The 19,850-nt window shown below is 53.7% G+C and overlaps 2 protein-coding genes and 1 long non-coding RNA gene across 7 annotated transcripts; 1 reads left to right on the top strand and 2 right to left on the bottom strand.

Annotated features, from left to right (window-relative positions):
- Positions 1–674: 674 nt before the first annotated feature.
- On the bottom strand, positions 675–4,371 carry HOXA11 (homeobox A11). Its single transcript, XM_003134850.5, has 2 exons — positions 3,568–4,371; positions 675–2,144 (listed from the first exon to the last, which is right to left on the bottom strand). The coding sequence occupies exons 1-2, from the start codon at positions 4,286–4,288 to the stop codon at positions 1,912–1,914; spliced, it is 954 nt and encodes a 317-aa protein (XP_003134898.2). The 5' UTR covers positions 4,289–4,371; the 3' UTR covers positions 675–1,911.
- On the top strand, positions 3,725–8,395 carry LOC102160006 (uncharacterized). Of its 3 annotated transcripts, none has more exons than XR_014834006.1 (4): positions 3,725–4,385; positions 5,190–5,406; positions 5,784–5,979; positions 7,666–8,395. It is a non-coding gene; the product is annotated as an uncharacterized LOC102160006 (long non-coding RNA). The 3 variants fall into 3 exon arrangements; XR_001302428.3 differs by having other exon boundaries at positions 3,725–4,778; XR_014834005.1 differs by lacking the exon at positions 3,725–4,385 and adding an exon at positions 4,731–4,863.
- A 3,598-nt stretch (positions 8,396–11,993) lies between these two features.
- Positions 11,994–19,479, bottom strand: HOXA13 (homeobox A13). Of its 3 annotated transcripts, none has more exons than XR_014833119.1 (3): positions 18,486–19,479; positions 14,053–17,768; positions 11,994–13,236 (listed from the first exon to the last, which is right to left on the bottom strand). XR_014833119.1 is itself a non-coding variant. In XM_085004763.1 (3 exons), exons 1-3 carry the CDS (start codon positions 19,405–19,407, stop codon positions 17,524–17,526), a joined length of 591 nt encoding a protein of 196 aa, XP_084860889.1. In that variant the 5' UTR covers positions 19,408–19,459; the 3' UTR covers positions 15,464–17,523.
- Positions 19,480–19,850: the final 371 nt, after the last annotated feature.

Below are 19,850 nucleotides of genomic sequence, written 5' to 3'. Positions count from 1 at the left end.
CCTGGGATCAGACCCATCGGCCACCTCAAGACCCAGGCTTTCTCCCAGGGCTGGGGTCAGCCTGAGAGGATGAAGCCCCATATTCCAGGCCCTGAGACTCCCCCTTCCTGGAACCTCACTTCCCCAGAGGACCTGGCCATTCACCTTGACTCCCTAAGCCTGGCTTCTAATGGAGTTAAATCCTGACTAAGTCACTTCCCTACCCCTTCAGAGGCCTAGTAACTTGTCCCCTTCCTGGGGGGGGGGTCATAACGCTGGGGGGGGGAGTGGGGAGCACAAACATTTGGCAGTAAAAGGTGAGCAGGGAGAGGAATGTCACACCAGGACCCAATACTCAAGTTCCCACAGTCTTTATTTTCCTTGTGCCCTGTTGCCTGTATACATGCTTCCACGTATGCGGTGGGTGAGAATGGAGGACAGGCCAGTATTCCCATTACAGACAGAGCCACCAGACACTTCTTAACACAGGGAGACAGAGGAGCCTGGTCTGCCCTCTCAGCTGAGGTCCCCAGACCCTGGCAGACCGAATGAACTACCTCAGAGCATCTCCCTAATGCTTCTCAAATATTGCAAGAAATTAAAAAAGGCCATTCTCAACACCCTTCCTCCCCTTCCCCTCCAATAGCCCAAAGGAAATCAATTAATGCAAAAAAAAAAAAAGTATCCAAGCGAAATAGGTTATGGGTCCTTTATTTACAAGTCTTTTGAACACCATCCCTGTATGAAGTGTACATTCAAATATTCTTAGCAGTGAGTGAGTTTAACCATGGGACACTGTAAACAGATAGAGCCTTTAAATATTTTCTTCATCATCTCCCCCCCCCCCACATTGCATCTTTTAAAATTCGCTTTGGTTCCTGCAGGGAAATATATATATATAATATAATATTTATCTTTTAAAATAATTCCAAATCACTCTGGAGCTCTTGGAAGATCACCAGAAGCTTCCAAGCTCAGTTCTGAGGTGGTGAAGGGCAGAGTATGGTACAGGAACTGGGTGTGTGGGGGACTTGAGCCCCCTCAGAGCTGGGACTGCTGGCCAGGCCCGCTGCTCCACCGAGCAAATCCAAGCTTGAATGAAGTGTGGTGTAGACTTTGCCAAGCTGCCGGGCTCCACAGGCATTTCCTGCAGAGATCTCGGCGGCCGGCGGCCTGGGTGCAGCCTCTTGGATTTTTGATGTCTTCCACCTCGGAACGGTCTGCTCTGGGACCAGGCTTTAGGCCTGAGTGGCGGGTCTCCTCTCCTCGGTAGGAAAAACTAGGTGGGCTGCAGAAGGCAACTGCTAGAAGCTCAGGCCTGGGACAGTGCGGCGAGTGGCTAGGAGGGGTGGGGAGCCACTGATGCCACCTGGAATAGCAGATTATTTTCCCCTCAAGGCTCAGCAGCCCTCTCCCCACTCGCATTCACCCTCTTAGTTCACCTTTCACATTGCCTTTGGAAAGCAGCCCCAATCCGGGCATCTAGGAAGCCGCCCCCTTCCTTCTGCTCCTGTCCCCAAGCTGAGTTGGCTTTGGAGATCTGGACACAGCAGTCCTGGGGATGGGCAGGCTCCTCGTGGAGGGTCCTGGGCAGGGGTCGATCTCCAGGGGGCCTGGCAGGGGGCCCAGTCCCGATGGAGACCACACCCAGCCCCAAGCGCCACAGTCTCCAAGAGCAAACCACCTAGGGTCCCAAACCATTCATTCTAGTTGAGGCACAATCCTCCGAATCCAATTATCATTAGGAATCTTAACCACAGATGCCCCGGAAGAGTCCCGGCGGCCTCCTTGGGGCTATCTCCACGTAGCCTCCCCTCTCTTGCACAGCTCCTTTCTTCAAAAGTCACCGCGTGCCTTGACCTTGTCAAGGGCAAAATCTGCATAGAATCTCCTGTGAATGAAGCCCCCACCCAATTCCAGCTGGCTGGAGCCTTAGAGGAGTGGGTTGGCTGAGTAGTACTGTAAACGGTCTCTGTTAATTTTTTTTTCCTTCATTCTCCTGTTCTGAAACCAGATTTTGACTTGACGGTCGGTGAGGTTGAGCATGCGAGACAGCTGCAGGCGCTTCTCTTTGTTGATGTACACACTGAAGAAGAACTCCCGCTCCAGCTCCCGGATCTGGTACTTGGTGTAGGGGCAGCGCTTTTTTCGGGTTCGCTGGCCACCTGTGGAGGGAGAAAGAGGCAGGGACTGAGCCAGGTGTGGCGGCTGCAATCCATCCCAGAGCCCCGAGTGGAGGAAAAGCGCTGGCCCCAGGGACTGGAGGTCCTTCCCAAACCCCGCCAGGGTTCCCTCCACCCCCCAAGCCAGGCCCCTGCCTTCAGGCTCCTACTGCCGGCTGGGGACAGGCTGCGGGCTGAGGCTCAGCCCCAGATAAAAGCCAGCTCCCCAGATAGGCCCCCAGGGAAGCGGCTCCCGCTGCCCCAGAGCAGAAAGGAGGGCTCCTCTCTGCAACAGGCGAGTTGGTGCCGCGGAAACCGCTTTCAAAGCAGCCGAGTGGGGGTTGCCGGCTGCCTCCAGCCCCGCCAGACTAAACAAACAGCCGCCGGAGGACATTTCACCTTCCAACACCTGGGCGGCCGGTTCCCGAGGCAGTAAAGGCGGCCCCAGCCCCAGTCTTTCCCGGCTGGGCTGTGGCGTGACTCGGCCCTCGTTAACATCTGGGGCAGCTGCCGGGGCTTTGTCAGCCTGAGTCCGGGCCACCAACTCCTGCCTCCCCGGCCAGCCTCCTGGCTTCCGAGAGAGGTGGGGAAGTGGCAGAGGAAGCCCCCTACTCTGGGCCTTCCCTGAGCACCAAGGCCCCACAGCCATCCAGGCCCCCTGGCAGGGCAGGGATGCTGTTTCAACAGGGTGGGGGAGTGGGGTTTCCAAAAGCTGCAGCCAAGCTCGACTTGGTCCCCTTTCAATAAAACTCCACTAGAAGCCACGGGAAAAAGCCCCTTTTGACAGATTGAATAACAATTGTAACATGCAGTCGGACAGAAGGCAGCACGTAATTGCCACCGCGCCAAAGGAAAATGGCTTCCTTTGGACAAAAAGGCCAACTTTGGGTTAATTTGTTTCTTCTAATATATTGCTCGGGCTAAGCGGGCTATTTTATCTGTTAAACACGCTCCTAGCGCCATCGTTAAACAGCGATGCCTTTGAATCCCGGCTGGGACTGGAGTCCCCGCGCAACACATGGCTTTTATAAAAATCTCCGGATTACCTCGCTATCAAAGGCTCCCGAGCCCTTGCAGGGGGAATTTACAGGCGCCCACCTCCGGCTCCCCAGCCCGGAGCTGGCCCCGAGCGGGGTCGAGCTGCCGGGCTTGGGAGCTGAGAAGGGAAAAAAGGGAAAAAGAGAGTTGTTTTTTTTTTTCTTTTTTTTTTTTTCAGGCATGCCTTGGCCGGTGGGTATTTCACGGCCAATTTCAGCACTCGCCACGTGATCCCCGCCTTTTATAACAAAGTTTTGTTGGGGGAAACCTAAAGGCCCTTCATAAACCTTATATGCTTATAAAACAGCATATAAAAATTTAACAGCGGTGCTGCGCTAGATTTCCAACTCCCCTTTCATAAAGCGCTGGGCGCTGCCTTTATACGTACTGGAGCCGCCGGCCTTGTCCTCAGTGTGGCCGGAAGACGACTCGGGGCTGCTGCTGCTCTCGGGGCGCCGCCGCCGCTCCTTTTCCTCCGCCGCCGCCGCCGCCTCCCGGCAGCCGCCGGCGCCGCTGTCCGAACTTGAAGTTGCCGGCGTGCCCGTGGCCGCTGCCGCCGCCGCCGCCGCCGCCGCCGCGGAGGTCGCCGCGGCCGCCGGGGCCCCCTTCTCGGTGCTCTTGTCCCCGGGGTAGTCGGAGGAGGCGAGGTTTTCCGGGGTGCCGTAGGCCGTCTCGAAAAACTGGTCGAAAGCCTGGGGCAGGACGCCGTTTCTGCCCACGGTGCTATAGAAATTGGACGAGACGGCGGGGGTGGGGTGGTGGTAGACGTTGGCCGAGCTCTTGGCCAGCACGTCGCCAGGCACGCCGGCCGCGCTGGGCGCCTGCAGGCAGTCTCTGTGCACGAGCTCCTCCGCGGAGTAGCAGTGGGCCAGATTGCCGCGGGGGTGCCATTTAGTGGCGGGCTCAATGGCGTATTCTCTGAAGGTCACTTCGCGCACGGGTTGGACCTGGGGCAGGTTGGAAGAGTAGGAGTATGTCATTGGGCGCGAAGACGGGGTCTGGGGCAGAAAAGAAGGGAGGCTGGAGAAATCTGGACCCGAGACGTAGTAAGTACAACTTGGCAAATACATGTTAGAGGAGCAGGGACCACGCTCATCAAAATCCATCATTGGGCTACCTTGGGCTCTCCGCAGTAGCCGAGCTTAACATGATTCTCCACTGCAGCTGCCTCTTTGAAGCGGATCCGTGAAGTAGAAATTTGGAGACGTAAGCTGACGTGGAAATCTATCCCCATCCTTAGCAGGGAGGTGCTGGTCATGTGACCCGATGTTGAAATTGACAAGCTGCGAGCTGGTCCGGGCCTCTTTTTTTTTTTTTTTTTTTTTTCTTTCCTTTTTTTTTTTTTTTTCCCTTCTCCCCTCCCTCCCCGGCTTCCTTTCTTTGTAGCCACCTCAGGGGAAGCAACAGATCGTCACTCGGTGTTCTCACCGAAAGCACGTAATCGCCGGTGTAACTCATGTTGGCTGGGGGGCCTCCCGGCGCGCGGCGAGGCTGGGTGCTACCCTATGGCAATTGCTTGTGCTCAACTGCACGGTCCTGGCCCTCGAGTGCGCAGAGGGCGGCGAGAGAGCTCAACTCCTACCACCCACCACTCCCCGGGTGAGGGCTGCCACAGGCTGGCGGTGGCGGGGGGAGCTCGTCGCTGCGCGGCCCGTGCGTGATCTCGGAATCTATTCGCCTGGAGGTTCGCGTTCGCAGTTGCACCTCCTTCTTCGCTGCCCCCCTCCCACGGGCTTGTTGTGGGAACCACCTCTGTCTCCGATGCCGGCCGGACCCCCTTCGGGGCCAGGGTTCGCAGCCGTGGATGTGCCTGCCTCGTGGCTTGCCCGATTTGCACGGTGACTTGATTACACGCTCTCATTCATGGTCACTTCCGAAGCGCTTTAGCGCCTTCCGTCCCTAAACCGCCAACAACCAGGGCGGCTTCCCCCGCGGTTTGTCAGGGATCCGCAGGTTCCGGAAGGGCCTTCGTCTTACCCGGGATCCACCTCCCCTTCCTTGTCCCTGCAGGCCTCCTCACCCCAAGCCCTGCCCTTGGAGAAACCCCTTCCTCCCTGCTGTCTGCCGGGGTTCGGGGTGACTCCGCAGAGCCAGAGGCGCGTGGACTGCGCCGCTGCGCACTGGTCCGCCCGCCGGGTCTTCTGGAGCTGAGGACTCGGAAACCATGCAATTGAGGCGAGACTTGGGCTGCTTTGGAGGCGCTGACATCCGAGGAGACTTCTCCTGGGTATGCTGCACCTTCCGGGGGCCTTTCGGGGAGCTCCAGAATTGTAGGGAGAGTGGGGGCAGTGAGGAGGAGCCAGGGCCAGGGAGCCGGGGCTGAGAAAGGGGTAACACTGCCTCCTTTCCTTTGCAAAGCTTGGGAGCCAGGGATGTGCAGGGCAGAAACTCAGAATGCTAGGCTCATCCCACAGAAAGAACACAACGCCAAAGCAAAGAGACTGCTTCTGAAACTCCCAGCACCCTAGGTGAAAAGAATGCTTTGAAAAGGCTAGGTTTGAGCTAAAGATAGAGACAGAGGCCATAGCTGCTGGAAAGAGTCTAGCTTTCTTGGGAAGTGGAAAGAAAAAATTGAGATGGTGAAAAATGCTTGCCATCCTGCAGGACTGACTGAACAATGTTTGGGAGAAGCAGAAGAGGAGGGCATAGAGCAGCTCTGCCTGACCAGGAGCTGGGAGGGGCCCAGCTCTGAGGCCTCCCCACACCTATCTTCTTGCAAGGAACTGGATGTCGCCGGAGAGAAGTTGAAAAATGAAAAAGGATAAATTTTTCCCTTTCCCCATCCAGGAAATAGCCAAAGGTATTTATATATCTTGGGGAGATTTAGAGTATAAACTCTAAGATCTTTGGTATTTAAGTGTCAACATCGATTTATTTATTTATTGCTGAGCTGACTGTAACTGACTCAATAACAAATCTAATCATGTATTGCACTGGAAAAGAAATATTCTCATTATGTATTTTCTCCAAACGATGGCCCACCATTGCATTTGAATGCCCACCGTAAATATCAATAATATCGAGTAATTACTCTGTAGTGGAGTAAACTAATTTATTAGCATTAATGTTTATGTGGCTTCTACCCCCCTCCTTCACAAGGGTTGCGTATCACAAATCAAACTACTCAGACACATCGGTTTAATGAACTCTTTATTCAGGATTTGCTGCAAGAACTTTCATGGCTCTCGAATCCCAGAGAGCTGAACTTGAAATTATTTGAGCATCTTCAGCTCGACCTATGTGTCTACCGTGGCTTGTGCAGGGGGAGATATTGGTGTGAGTGGGAGTCTGGTGGGAAGGAAGATTGTTTGGGAAGGGTCGTTTGAGACCTCCTAAAGCTGGGAATCACAGCTACAAGATTGCCCTGCAGTGAAAAAACTTGTATTTCCAGCGGCGACCAAAAAGGCAAAATATTTATTTCTCCACAGCATCTCTTTCTTGAAGACAGAATATAAAAGGGAGAAGGCAAGGTTTGCGAACAGCCATATCGAAAGCCATTCCCTGGCTGATTTTGGCTCTCAAACTCTCCCTCAGCAGCCCACCCAGTCCTTGCCACCCCGACCCTCGAACAAAAGGAATGCTTGAGGGGTTTCAGTGACTTTGCCACAACAAAGGCGCCACCATTGCGGGGCTTGCCCCGCCCCTGGGTGAAGGCAAACAAATTCTTGCACTTGTATTAGGGCTTTTAAGACTATAATTGAACCCGGGGGCGTCTAGGAGAACCGAAAACAGTTCTAGACAGACCTGGGGTTTTATAGCAGTGTTGGCAGTCAACTTCAGCTTGTGCCTGAGCAGACTGGCTGCGGTGGCCCGCCAGCGGGGGACGCCAAGCTACCTACCCCAGCTGCACTGCAGCCCCTCTCCCAATTGGATCAGTTTTCGCCTTGATGCCAGGGAAGGGGGGGGGGGTCCCTGCAGAAAGGTCAGTATAGGGATGTGCACTGTTCTGCATAACTAGTGCTTCCCATGTCCTTGAGAGCCAAGCCAAGAGGGTGCTAGATCCCAAGGGTGTCTGCAGGAGACAAAGGCGAATTCCCCGGGAGAGGCTGGGGCAGAGGAAGGCGCTCTGGAAGCCACTGGCAGGGCAATTTGGCTATATTGAAGGGGGGTGCCCGGAGGGACTTGCAGCCTGGGAGGGGGCGAGTGGGGGTGCTGCTGTGAAGACAGATGAGGATAAAGGCTTTTGATGCCAGAAGAGAAAACGCCCTGAGCAGCGAATGCTTTTATTTCCTCAGCAGAGACAGGAGGGGGTGCTCAGATCCCCAAGGCTGCGCACCGTTCCTAGCTTTGCCTGCTTCTGCCCCTCTTGCCTGGAATATACTGGAGGCACGAGTGTGGTTTTATTTGTGTGGAGGGCGGGTATTTGGAGGTAGGTGCAGTTCTGAGGATCAGACCAAATCTGGGGGAGGCAGGGGAGGCAGAGCTTCGCTTCGGGGTGCTCGGTTGTGAGTTTGCTCTGAACCTAACTGACTCTTCTGCTTTGTAGGAGGCCCAACAGCCAAGCTGAGCCCACTCGGCTCCACGGACGATCCGAGGGGGGCGAAGCCTGCCCTGGAAGGCCAAGTGTGAGTTGCATTTTTTGAAGAATCCAAGACAGGCAAGGCTGTGACATTGGCCCTGGAGACTGGTTTCCCACGAACCGTTCTTTCTCAGGAGCTCCTCAGTGCGGGGCCGTCTCCAGAAAACAGTCTTCAGTGTGTATTTCCTTTTATCGTCCACCCGGAGCCCCACGGCAGCTAATGCTAGAGGCCAAAAATGTTTTGGAGGAAGAAAAACAAAGGCAGGAAGTGGCGGCAGCCTGACGGTGCGTGTGTGTCTGCGGAGACGAAGGGAGGGAGCTGTTTCAATCTCTTCTTGTTTTTCCAAACTTGAAGGTCTAGGCTGCCCTCGAAGAGCCGGCCCTCGCTCCCCGGCGCAGCGTTTGGAGATGGCCACCCGGAGAGGAGCAGGCTGGCGCCCGAGCCAGCCTTGTCAGGCGGAAACGGCTAACGAGGCGATTTGCTCAGCAAAGCAGACCAAGCCATTCTCAACTTCGTTTGATTTGGCCCTAAAAGTGGGGGGTTGGGGGATTCTGCAGCGTCTCCTGGACCCTCCTCTGCGGGCAGGCTGAGTGCGCCTTGGCGGAGATTGGTGAGCCCTGCGAGCCATGCTCCATGCACCCTTCCAGGCAGGATATCATATCGGAATAAAGTGTGTCCAGGTGCCTCTGCCCAGCACTGCTGCCTCCCCTTCTTCTTGCAGCCGAAGGGTCTGGGCAGCAGCCTGAGGGCGCCTGCTTGCGGTGCCCCGGCTGAAGAGCCTTGGCGTGGATAGTGTGCGCTAGGGTGAAGTAAGCCTTTTCACCGGGGTTGTTGTGCTGGGGAGCTCTTTCCAGCATAGTCACTCAAGGGACATGAGCAGAACCGACTGTCACTTGATAGGCAGCTTAATAATACCCACTCACTCTGAGGGAGGATAGGGCTGGGGGCAGGGAGCGCCTCCAGACCCCAGGGGTTCCCGAGCCCAACTGGCTGTGCTGCTTGGCTGCCCTCTTCTCTCTTTGGGGCTGGTGTGGACTCTGGCAGTGGTTCATTGTCCCAGAATCTGAGACTCCGAAGTCCCCAGTGTCTGCACCTTCCAGCCCTTTGACGGCTCAGTGCACAACCCCTAACACGAGTGCCCACAGCGGGCCACCCGCTCACCCCCTTTCCTCCCTAGGCTTCCTTCTCCATCTCCCTGCGGCTCTGGCTTGCCTGTCTCCCGCTCCTTTCCAGCCGAGTTTTCCCTTGTGCAGGCTCCTGCCTCTTCTGATACCCTCCTAGGCTGAGCAAGAGCTAAGGGGCTACTGGGGGGCACCCAGTATGAAAACACAGAGAAAGGGGTCTCCTAGGTTCCTGACTCTCCCCCAATTCAGGCCTCCACCAGGGTCTGAACTACATTGCTCAGCCTCACCTTCTTCTGAATACTCCATTCCAAGGCCCTGCCGGGTTCTTTCTCTCTCTCTCCCTCTCTCACCAATACTTGCTCCTTCTCTTCTTGGGACTCAGGTCTTGCTTCCTTAGGCCTGGGAGGGGTTAGGGCCCACCTGACTGACCAAAATTCACTCCCAAAGATCTACAGTTGTTTATCCGTGGATTCCATAGGGTACTAATTTTTTTTTTTTTTTTGCTTTTTCTTGCTGGTCTGAGCCCCTACCTTCCTCTGTCCCTAAGTGTCACACCTGTTTCTAGAAAGACCATTTCAACCCTGGTGGTTGTCCTGTGCACAGGTGCAAGAGCCAGCCAGAGGGCTCAGGGCGGACACAGCCATCAAGCCCTTCATGGGGTTGGAGGCCAGGCCTCCATTTGGGGGCTTTCTCCTTCCAAAAGGAGTCCTGTAGGTACATCTGTCTGTTCTCCATAAGCCTGAGGGTTGGGCTGTCTGATATTCTCAGGAGATCTCCCAGTATTTGTTCTCAGAAAATGACCTATTGGCAGGTCATGAGCAACTTACCACATTTCCAGGCACTGTCTAGAGGTGGCCCTGGGGCTTTGATGAAACATCAAGAGACATACCCCCGATCACTACTAGGTAGAGGCAGGGGTTAATTTTTCTCCTTGGCTTGACAAGGCACCTGTCCCACCTACAAGCTCCACTGCCCTTCTGTAAAGCATGGGAACAGGTAATGCCTTGAACTTGACCTTATGATTGGCTCTTATCTGACTCACAGGTTCACTCTCCAAGGTTCATAAACATCTGAAGAAGTCCACATCCTTCCCTTGGCCGCTTCAGGGTGGGGCATAGGGTTAACAGAGGGTCTCAGATACCCAAAGCAATCTGGTTATTATTTAGTTTAGTGGGTCCCAAAGTGATGGGAGAAAGAGGGTTACTTCCTTTGAGAAGAACTATTTTTATTTTTATTGTTGGGGACTCATTAAAAATTCTTCCCCCTACTGAGTGGGAACAGATGGGGGGGGAGGGCATTGAAGGGCAAAGTCCTGGCTCTCAGTATCTGCCTTCCTTTCTCCTTGCAGCTTCGACCCGAGCGGGTTTCCCCAGCTAAGTGTGTCTGTGATAAATAGGACAAAAGAAAGTGACCCAACCAGAAGGCTAGCTCTGGTCCTCGGGGTCTTGGTCCCCACAGGAAGCTCCCATACCCCAAGCTTCAGCTGCCACCTAGGGCCATTCCCCAGGCTCCTTCAGGCCTACCCAGCCTGGAGCCATGGCTCACATTCCAGCCTCAAGAAAAGGGGACTCCTGTCCAGTCAAACCCTGTCCTGGGAGTCTCCCCCACATGCCCTGATAGGCAGTCCTGCGAAGGTGTCTATCCACTGACAAGCCCTCTGGCTATTGTCTTCTCAAGACGCTGCTCCACTCCTGCAGCCCTTGGGATAAAGCCCAGCTTTTCTATATGCTGTGAACAACAACAACAACAACAACAGCAAAAACCAGATGAAATCATTTGTTGGGCCTCTTTGATTCACCTGGAGCAATAAGCTCAGGGGCAGATGGGGTTGAAACCTGTTGACCCCTAGGCCTGATGCGGTGACATGCTGCAAGCAAGCTATGGGCAGAGCGAAGGGGCGCTTACCCCTCCACAGCACAGGGAGGGGGTTCTTGGAGTCTGCGAATCAAGAATGGGGTTTTTTCTTTTCTTTTTTTTTTTTTTTTTTAACCTTTGGCAGATTTCACCTCACTTCTTAGGGCATCATTTAAGCAGGAGAAGGAGCGGAAGAGCATCAAAGTTCTCACCAAAGGCCTGCCAGGCACTGAAGGAACACATCTGGACTCAGGGACCTCAGGAGAGGCTTCCAGCAGGTTCTCTGCTTCCCTATCCTATTCCCGGCCGGCTGGTCCCGCTGACCCTACCAGGCCCCTTGTTTCTATCAGAGCCCAGAGCTCGGATCTAGCCGCCGCGTCCTTTCTCCCGAGCTTGCAGGCGTTACCTCTCACCCAGGCTAGGCCTCCGCGGGCTCAGCTCTTCCGGGACTCGACGGGGACAAAGCCGGGGCTACCCTCGGTTGCCGGAACTCCTTTTTAATACGGCTAGGGGAGAAGGAGTTGATAACCAAGAAAGAACTACTTTCAGTCTGAGATCTCGGGGTATCAGACCACGCTTGCCGCCGGCCAAGTGTGTGTCCTGCGCCTTCCTGCGGCGACCGGCCCTGACCAAGGCGCGGAGGACTTGACCTTTGCGACGCGAGGGGAGGGCGCTCTCTGAGCTGCCAGGAGGGGGATTCTGCTCTCTCCAGCCTCTCCCACCTAATAGCAGCCCGGACAACTCACGCACACCGCTCACCCCCATTCCCCCCTGCATTTTGTGCAGTGTCCGCAGACCCGCAGCCGGAACAAAGCCCCCAGCAGCGGTCTCAGGGCTCACCATCGCCTTTGCGAGCGCTTGTCCCCAACTCCCCTGGGCCAAAAGGCTCTGAGCTTGAGCCCAGCGGTCTAAGCCCCCCACCCTCCACCCCCCAGCGCCCTCCTCTCTCGCTTAACCCCAGCCGTCCTCAGCCAGCGCCAGGGTACTCTTCTGGGTGCCAGCCGGCCCCTGCCGGTGCCACCTTCCCGTGCGCGGGGTCTGGTCTCCGGCAGCGAGTAGCGCCGGGCCTACAGCCGAGCCGAACGTCGCCGGGACGCGGGGCCCAGCGAGGCCGAGGCTGCTTTCCGGCCCAGGGGCCGAGACCCAGGGCTGCGCTGGGTGCCCGGATTCGGCCGCCGGGTCCGCAACGTGGCCCTACGTGCCCAGCTCCCTCTCCGCTCCCTCGGATCTCACCCCACCCGTCAGGTCGGGGCTCAGAAAGCGGAAGTATTTGGTCGAGAAAAACACGGTTTCTTTTCAGCCCGTCTCAGAACCCCTTTTAGAGAAAATGCTCCTGTCAAGTTTTATTTCCCGTTGCAAACCACCTTCCACGCTGCCAAGAATTAAGACCGGGAGAGATTAAATACCCGATTATTCTCGCGGGGAGGGAGGGGCGGGGCGGAGAAGGGGCACCCGCACAAAACATTCGTTTGACTCGGCTCGTCCTCATCAAATAACGCCCGGAGCGGCCCGCGAAGGCCCGCGCGGGCGGCGGTGACGTCAGCCTGCAGCTGCGGGGCGCGGCGCGGCGCGGGGGCCCGTCCTCCGGGGTCCGCCGGGCGCGGGCCTGGGGGGGCCCGGGCCTTGACCTCGGCCTGACGTCCTGCTGCAGGCTCCCTCCGGCCCACAGGCCGTCCGAGCGAGGCCGGCTCTCGCAGGCTTTGCGCCTCCATTTTGAAGAGAAGGTTCATTCCGACGCGCGGAGGATTTGGAGCCTCCTCGGCCCCCGAGGGCGCGACATCGGGCGGCTCCCCGGGTCCGCAGCGGCGCTTCTCCCGCGCGGGCACGTCCCGGCCCCTGGGGAGGCCCCGCGCCGCCGCGCAACCGCCCGCAGAGGTTTGCACATCCCGGAGGCGCCGCTGTGATGCCTGCTGCCCTGCGGAGCCAGCTCCTCGGCGGCGCGACGGAGCCAGGCTGAAATGAAATCAACTGTGGCAAGGCCTTGGCTGCTTCCACGGAGGACTTTTTCTGTGCCAGCGTCTTTTTTCTTCCCTTGAAATTCAAATTAAAAATAGCAGACACCTTTCGGGCATTCGTCGGCGCTAGGTAGATTGCGCTAGGGTTGAAGCGGCCGATCGGAAAGTGGGTTATTTTCCTAAAGAATGAACCCGGCTGTTATTTACCAGGCGGCCTGGCGGATGAAAACTTAATTCTTGTGTGCGTGTCCTAAAACCGAGGCATAAATCTCCGCAGGCCTCTTGGATAACGTTACATCTTTGCTTATGAAAAATGGGATGTGAGCGACTCGCTGCACATTTCTCTGATTCTCCAGGTCTTGGGCCGCTGACACGCATTCGATCAACTTTAAAGGAATGCGCATAAATCAGCAAGCCCCTAGCGTCTCCTCCTTGGAGGTTCGCAAATCCGGAAGGGCGCCTCTGAACCCACCGGGTCTGGGGTTTAGCAGTCCCGGGCAGGCTCCGTCTCCTCTCCCGCTCCGAAAGAAACCGGGAATTCGAAGAGAAGAATCGAGACGCCGCATCTTCACCAAACCCTCCAACACACTCAGCAGGGTGTCATCTGCACATATATTACACGGTGAAATGTGTCATTAACTATTCTCACACATAACTATCATCCTCAGCTGAATTTCGCCGCCTCGTGAATTTTTAAGAAAATATCTCAATTACGTTGAATTTCCAAAAAGACATTCTCCCCCTTTCTTTCCTTAAAAAAGTCTTTCTGTTTTCACACACACACACACAAAAAAACCATTTTAAATGGATGACTTCAGCTCTGTATCAGGCATAAATAGTAGTGAAATGCAAAGTGGCATTTTACAATGATCCACTTAAAATACCTTAATACATTTGACGGTATGAAGAGCAGATGGGAAAAGTAGGGTTTTTTTAAGTCCCATATTTTCTTTCTTTCTTTCTTTTTTTTTTTAAATGGTAACATGACAGGCCATTACAGGATTAAAAAATCATTGCTAATTTAATAGATGGAAATGGTGTCTAGTTGTTTCCATATTACAATTTCTTATTCTGAAAGTGTGTCTCTTTTAAGAAAAATATACTCGAATCAGCTATTCAAGATCACTATCCCACTCTCTGGCATTATTACTCCTATGTGGTGGATGTTCTCCTGGATGTCTTTTTTTTTTTTTTTTTTTTTTTAAGATTAGACTAATTATTGCTATTTGGGTTTTAGGGGGCCATCACAATTCCTGCTTACTTCAGGTTATCTGGTAGATCCATGGGAATTTTAAGGAAGATGTAAGATCGACATTATCAACAACTATTTTAGAATGGGAGGGAGAATGCTCTGAAATATCTGTGGTCATTAGTTTCAAAACTGGAGGGAGGGGGGGGGGAAAAAAAACTACTACTTTACCCAGAGTTCCTGCAGTGGCGATGGCTTCTGAAAGGGCTGGTATTCCTGCCGCAGAGCTGCTGTTGGCCTCCTTCCTAGGCCTGAGGCTCAGGATATTTCTTACATGTAAAGAAAAATATCCCCCCGTCAACAGAAGAGTCCCCTTTGGAGCTGTTCGTAAACACACAGTTTGATCCAGCTTTGAGGGGATTTTCCACCACTTTAAACATTTTGGGAGAAAGTTGCTACTCTGGCTTGATGGCAGCTCATTTAGAAATGGAGCGCTGTGGAACAAGATGTGGGGCGGTTCATCTGAAGCATCATTTTCATTTGTTTCCACAAGTGGAGTGAAAATCCTCAGGGCAGCAAAATTTGATTGCACTTCACAAGACCATTCCATGTGTATGTTTCAAGGCCATGCTGTTTTTGAGACAGCTTTAGAGATTCTTTCTCTAATTTTCCATCTGCGAAGGAGCTGTGAGTCTTCAGGTTGGAGAGGTTTCCATCAGCCAGGTTTGTAACTGACCGATATTGTTTTCCATAAAATGATGAATACGGTTATTCAGTTCACAATTACCTTCCTCTAACATGACAATTAAATTAATCCCATCTCAAAGTTCTGCATCCTAAGGCTCCTGGTTCCACCAACATTTCAATACACATGTGTTTCGGACAAAAACACATCACTTTCCGTGTATACGAAATCCATACACATACATTTGTGTTAGTTATGTGTCTAAACACAGCACCTGATGTGTTGTTAGGGCTCAATAAGTAGTAGCTATGATTGTTGTTATTATTACAGTTTTGATGGTGGTTGTTAACGTTAAAGGTATGTATTCCTTCTATAAATCAAATGGCAGCTTAGAAAGCATCAGTGTAAGATTGCACACCACCTAGGCGCAGCATTCGACTCTGAGCTCTCCAGGATAACTCTCCTTCTGCATTCATATTATGGTCATTTATTTTGCAGATATGAGATATTTAAGCTCTCCATACTGACCTCTTAAGAGGTGAGTTTCTTTGAATTTTTGAAATGTAACTCTAGAGCTCTAGAGTTAGCAAGGCATCTGAGACTTTATTTGCCGTATAGATTTCCTCATAGTTCTAATTAGGATGGTAGACCACCTTGGAGGGTGAGGGCCAAGAAAGAATGGTTATTTAAGAACACCTCTTAGACTGTAAACAGAAATGTACAGCCTGAAAGCAGATCTGCAGAAATCGGATGCAGAGAGAGTCACTGTGGATACAAGTCAAACTTGGCCATTAAAGAAAAGGAGCAAGACTTCGGCATGTAAGGTACATTTGGTACCTCACCTCTTGCAATCACCTTAAATTACATCATCCTGGGGTATCAGTAATTAATGACACCATATCTGTACAGACTCGACAACATATATACAAGCACACACAGCACTGAGAGGCAAATGTATACATGTATACACATATGATATATATTCACATATATACAGGCACATGTATAACTTACATATATTCAAAACTGCTCCATCTGGAGCCAAAGAAATGAGTACTAAATCTCTAAAACAAGGAGTCAAGGAGGTAAGACCTTCTGATTCCCTTGAAGCTGAAGAATTACAAGGAAGCTTGTCAACGCGAGGTGGCGCCCTTGATCTACTAATCCAGCCGAGGCCAATTCATGAGCTGTCAAAAGTCAAGGTCACAAATTGTCTTTTTTCATCAAGGTCAAGGTTTAAGGCCTTTCCTAGTCCTGTCATTTCAACAAATATCCAAACCTGCCCTCTCAGACACATGCAGACCCGACAGTAGATTTTAAAATACGATAGCCTGGGCACTGCGGATACTAAACAACTGGTTTTCATTTTCCACAGGGAGCCTGGGAATTTTTACTATCTCTTCCTCCTTTCTTTTCTCTCCTTTTCAGAATACCTGACACTTTAACCTTCTTGCAGCACTTGTCTAAATTTTTAGGATTTTGGTTATGAAGGATTCCTCTCTTTGCTTAAAAAAAATTTTGCAGCCAAAAAAAAAAAAAAAAAAAGCTGAATACTAATAGAAAAGAATGGTCCTGGGTTTGTACAGGACAAACCCGCTCCTTTTCTTTCTGTGCAGGGCACGTCTAGCATAGGAAAATAATGAGTATTTTCTTCAGATTTTAATGGCAGTGACTACTTCATTAACATAATTAATACCACCATATCAACTATCTACAGGTCTAAGGTTTTTTAATTATTATTTTTAGTCGAAATATTTGAAAAGCAGGTGCACAAATACATTTTCACAGTGTGCCGAATGTCTTTATTTACAAGATAGCATGTTATAGTGAATACGAACAAAATGAATGTGCTGGTTGACATAACTGCTTGATTAAAGACGTGCTGTGAAGATGAATCCCTACACTTTCTAATGCAGTCTCAGAACACAATCACAAGGAAAAAATACTAATCCCTTAACAGATCAACATGGAGAATGTAAACATCTAAATGTTTCAGGGTAATGGATTTCCCCCTTCTGAGTTTTCCAAAAAAAATTAAAAAAAAAAGGAAAGTTATTTTTCTGGCAAAATACTTAGTAAATATTGGGAAATACCGATTTAAATGAAAAACTAATTTTGTCCAAAGCAAAGGCCACCATGCTGGGGTGGGACCTCTCAGGAGATCTGACATGGAGTGAATTCTGTGAATTATCTGACACCTTAAGTAGTTTTAAAAGGATATCAAATTCTTTGTAAAACAAATTATTTCAGGGTGGAAAATATTGTCCAAATGCCACAAGAAGAATGCTTGTTATAAGCAGTTAATTTTTTTTTTTTTAAACAGAAGGACATTCCCAACCTGGGTTCCCCTGTAGCCTCAAAGGCTCACTCAGCTGGTTGTATTTACCACCAAGACAGACGATCCTCGGAAGAGCTTTCTCTCCCTTTCTCCCTTCATACCAGATAGTCCAAGATTCTTATTTCAGTACCTTCTTCTCCTTTCCTTTCTAAATCTACTCATGACATGTTTTGCAGAATATACAACAAGGGCAGGAACTTCACTAAGATTTACCTGAGCAGTCACTTAACATGCAAAGGCGATGGCAATGGTGACCCAAGGACAAACAGATGTTTACAACAGCCTCTTGCATTTGTAACCAACGTTCGATTATTATCACATAACCTAGTGTCCTAAAATATAACGGCCACATAAATACTTACAAGATTTCAGTAAATGCGTAACTTATCTGAAATTGCGTATTTGGGGGTTGACGTTTGACTCTAGAGTTTGTCACTTAACGGTCTGGTGGGGCTGGCGGGAGAATGGGCAGTCTTTACCATTTCTTAGAGAAAAGTTTTTTTAAAAAAAATTGTAGATTCCACTGGAGAAAGAGATTCCCCCTCAGGAAAGCGAAATGCCAGTGTCTCTTTCTCTTTCTCATTCTTCAGTTATTATCAGCATTATAATCATTATCTGGGCAAAGCAACAAGTTCTGAAGAATTTCTTCAAGCTGCCCTCTAACTCCACTTTTCATCCACTAACTAGTGGTCTTCAGTTTGTTGATAACTTTTTTCTCTTTGACCCTTCTGTTCTGGAACCAGATTGTAACCTGCCGCTCGGAGAGATTCGTCGTGGCTGATATCCGCCTCCGTTTGTCCTTGGTAATGAATTTGTTTGTAGCGTATTCCCGTTCGAGTTCTTTTAATTGCACCTTGGTGTAAGGAACGCGCTTCTTTCTCCCCCGTCTGTAGGAGCTGGCATCTGAGGGATGAGAGACCACGTCTGTAAGATAGGGAGAAGGCAAGTTAGGGAGAGATCAGATCCAGACCAGGGCACAGGCGACAGACAGCTCTATTTGAGCCACCTCCTTGCAGTGCCCGCTGCCCTTTGCCACTCGCTGTACTATTCACCCTTTCTGCCAAAACCTGGAGGGTGGGTGGGGAGGGTGGCTAGTTCCACACTGAAATGAAATCGCTCAGGGCTCCAATGACCTCCCCAGATCAGGTCACTCTGTCTGCACAGCGGGATTCGCTAGATCGCCCAGCCCAGGGGCCCAAACATTAACACCAGGCTCAGGGGACAATACTTCCATGCCTGGGTCCTCTCTGTAGCCCCAAAGCCCCAACACTTGATGCTTCCATACTGAAGGCCTTTTTGAGAGAACGAATATGGGCAATTTGGTAAACCATTTCCAGGTCAGTTTCCCAACCTTAAGTCGATGTCAAGCGCTGGGGAGGGCGGGGCGCAGAGGAAGAAGGAAGCCAGCCAGGGTCCCCACAAGCTTCTTCCCAGCCATCCCTCACCCGGGAAGAGCCAGGAGCCCGCCCAACTCAAGGGCAGTGCGGGCAGCGCCAGTCAGCCGGGGTGGGCGCCCGGGGGTGCAGCACCACTAGGGCAGGCCAGGGAGGGCGCGGAGGGACCCGAGGGGGACCCGGGAACGAGCAGAGGAGAAGCTGGAGCAGAACCAGAGGACCGGGCTGAGAAGGGGGTGCCATTTACCGGGCAGAGTGGACTTCCAGAGGTGGGGAGGCTGCGCCTGCTCTTTGGGGCAGTACATTTGGCCGTTCCAGCCGTTGGGCAGCGCCCAGGGCTGGTAGCTTTCCATGGGAAGACCCAGGGGCTCGTGGCGCGACTCGCCAGGGCCCCCGAGGCCCGGCACCACCGGCATATCCAGGTAGCCAGGCACGGGTTGATGGTGGTGGTAAGGCCCGGGTGCGTAGCCCTGGTGGTAGAAGGCGAACTCCTTTGCGCGGGAGCTGAACTCCTCGGCCGCGGGGCCGGCGGTGTCCATGTACTTGTCCGCGAAGGCGGCGGCGGCGGCGGCCGAGGCGGGCTGCGCGCACGACTTGATGGCGTTGGGGTGCGGGCCCATGCGGGCGCAAGGGTAGTAGCCGCTGCCGAAATAGCCGTAGGGCAGCGCTGCGGGCCCCGACGAGCTCTGCGCCGCCGCGGAGCAGGGACTGCACTGCTTGGCGGCCTCGGCGCCCGCTGGGCCCGCCGGGCCCGGCCCTCCCGAGGACGACGCCGCCGCCGCCGCCGCTGCAGCGGCAGCGGCGGCGGCAGCGGCGGCGGCGGCCGACGGGGGCGCCTCCCCCGGCGCGCTGCTGTAGGCGGCCGCGGCGCCGGGTGCCAGGGGCGCCGGGTGAGCCATCAGGTTGCGGCACTGGTTGGCCGCGGCCGCCGCGGCTGCCGCGGCCGCCGCCGCCACGGAGAAGTTGCCCCCCGCGGCCGCCGCCGCCGGGTGGGGGAAGCCCCCGCCCCCGGCCCCGGCCGCCGCCGCCGCGGCCGCCGCGGCCGCCGCCGCCGCCGCCCCTTCCATGTTCTTGTTGAGCTCGTCGGCCACCAGGCCGCCGCCGTTGTCGTAGAGAAACATGACGGTGGGCTCGATCCAGCGGGGGTGGAGGAGCACGGAGGCTGTCATAGCACGAGCCGCATGGAGAAGACCCCAGTGGCGCTGTTTTAAAAAGCCCCCAAGAAGTGAAGAGCGCGCGGAGCGGGGCCGGGGCCCGAGCGAGGGGGGCGGATCGCGCCCCGCAGGGTCGCGCCAGGCGGCCGCCCATTGGCCCGGCCCCCCCACCCCGCTCCGCCCACGGCGTATGCAAAGCGGGCGGCTCCAACCCCGGCTCGGCTCTGCGCACCCGCCGTCCCCGCCGCCGCCGCCGCCCGCGCCTTCCCCAGCGCCAGCGCCCGCCGCGCGGCAGCGCACCATTCACCCAGGGGAGAGGCGGGGGATGCGGGCGGGTGGGGGCGGAGGACCGTGAGGGCGGGGCGGGGAGGGAAGGGCGACTTCCCCGCGGCTCCCCTTCTCTTCCCGGTCCCTGCGGGGCCCAGAGCAGCGTAAGGCGGGAGGGGACGGGCGAGCTG

The sequence above is a fragment of the Sus scrofa genome, chromosome 18 (assembly GCF_054392235.1).
Source record: "Sus scrofa isolate SSC_HxYL_T2T_F1_AM1 chromosome 18, Sscrofa_HxYL_maternal_Yorkshire_Landrace_v2.0, whole genome shotgun sequence".
Classification (NCBI taxonomy): domain Eukaryota; kingdom Metazoa; phylum Chordata; class Mammalia; order Artiodactyla; family Suidae; genus Sus; species Sus scrofa.
This window is presented reverse-complemented; position numbering and strand designations above follow the sequence as displayed.

Bases quoted from the DNA above. Each gene is read 5' to 3' on its own strand.
- HOXA11 (XM_003134850.5), bottom strand. From the start codon at position 4,288: ATGATGGATTTTGATGAGCGTGGTCCCTGCTCCTCTAACATGTATTTG. The intron at 2,145-3,567 runs GTACGTATAAAG...CTCCCTCCACAG, and splicing joins GGACAAGGCCGGCGGCTCCA to GTGGCCAGCGAACCCGAAAA.
- HOXA13 (XM_085004763.1), bottom strand. The intron at 17,769-18,485 runs GTAAATGGCACC...CCTATCTTACAG, and splicing joins CTGGAAGTCCACTCTGCCCG to ACGTGGTCTCTCATCCCTCA.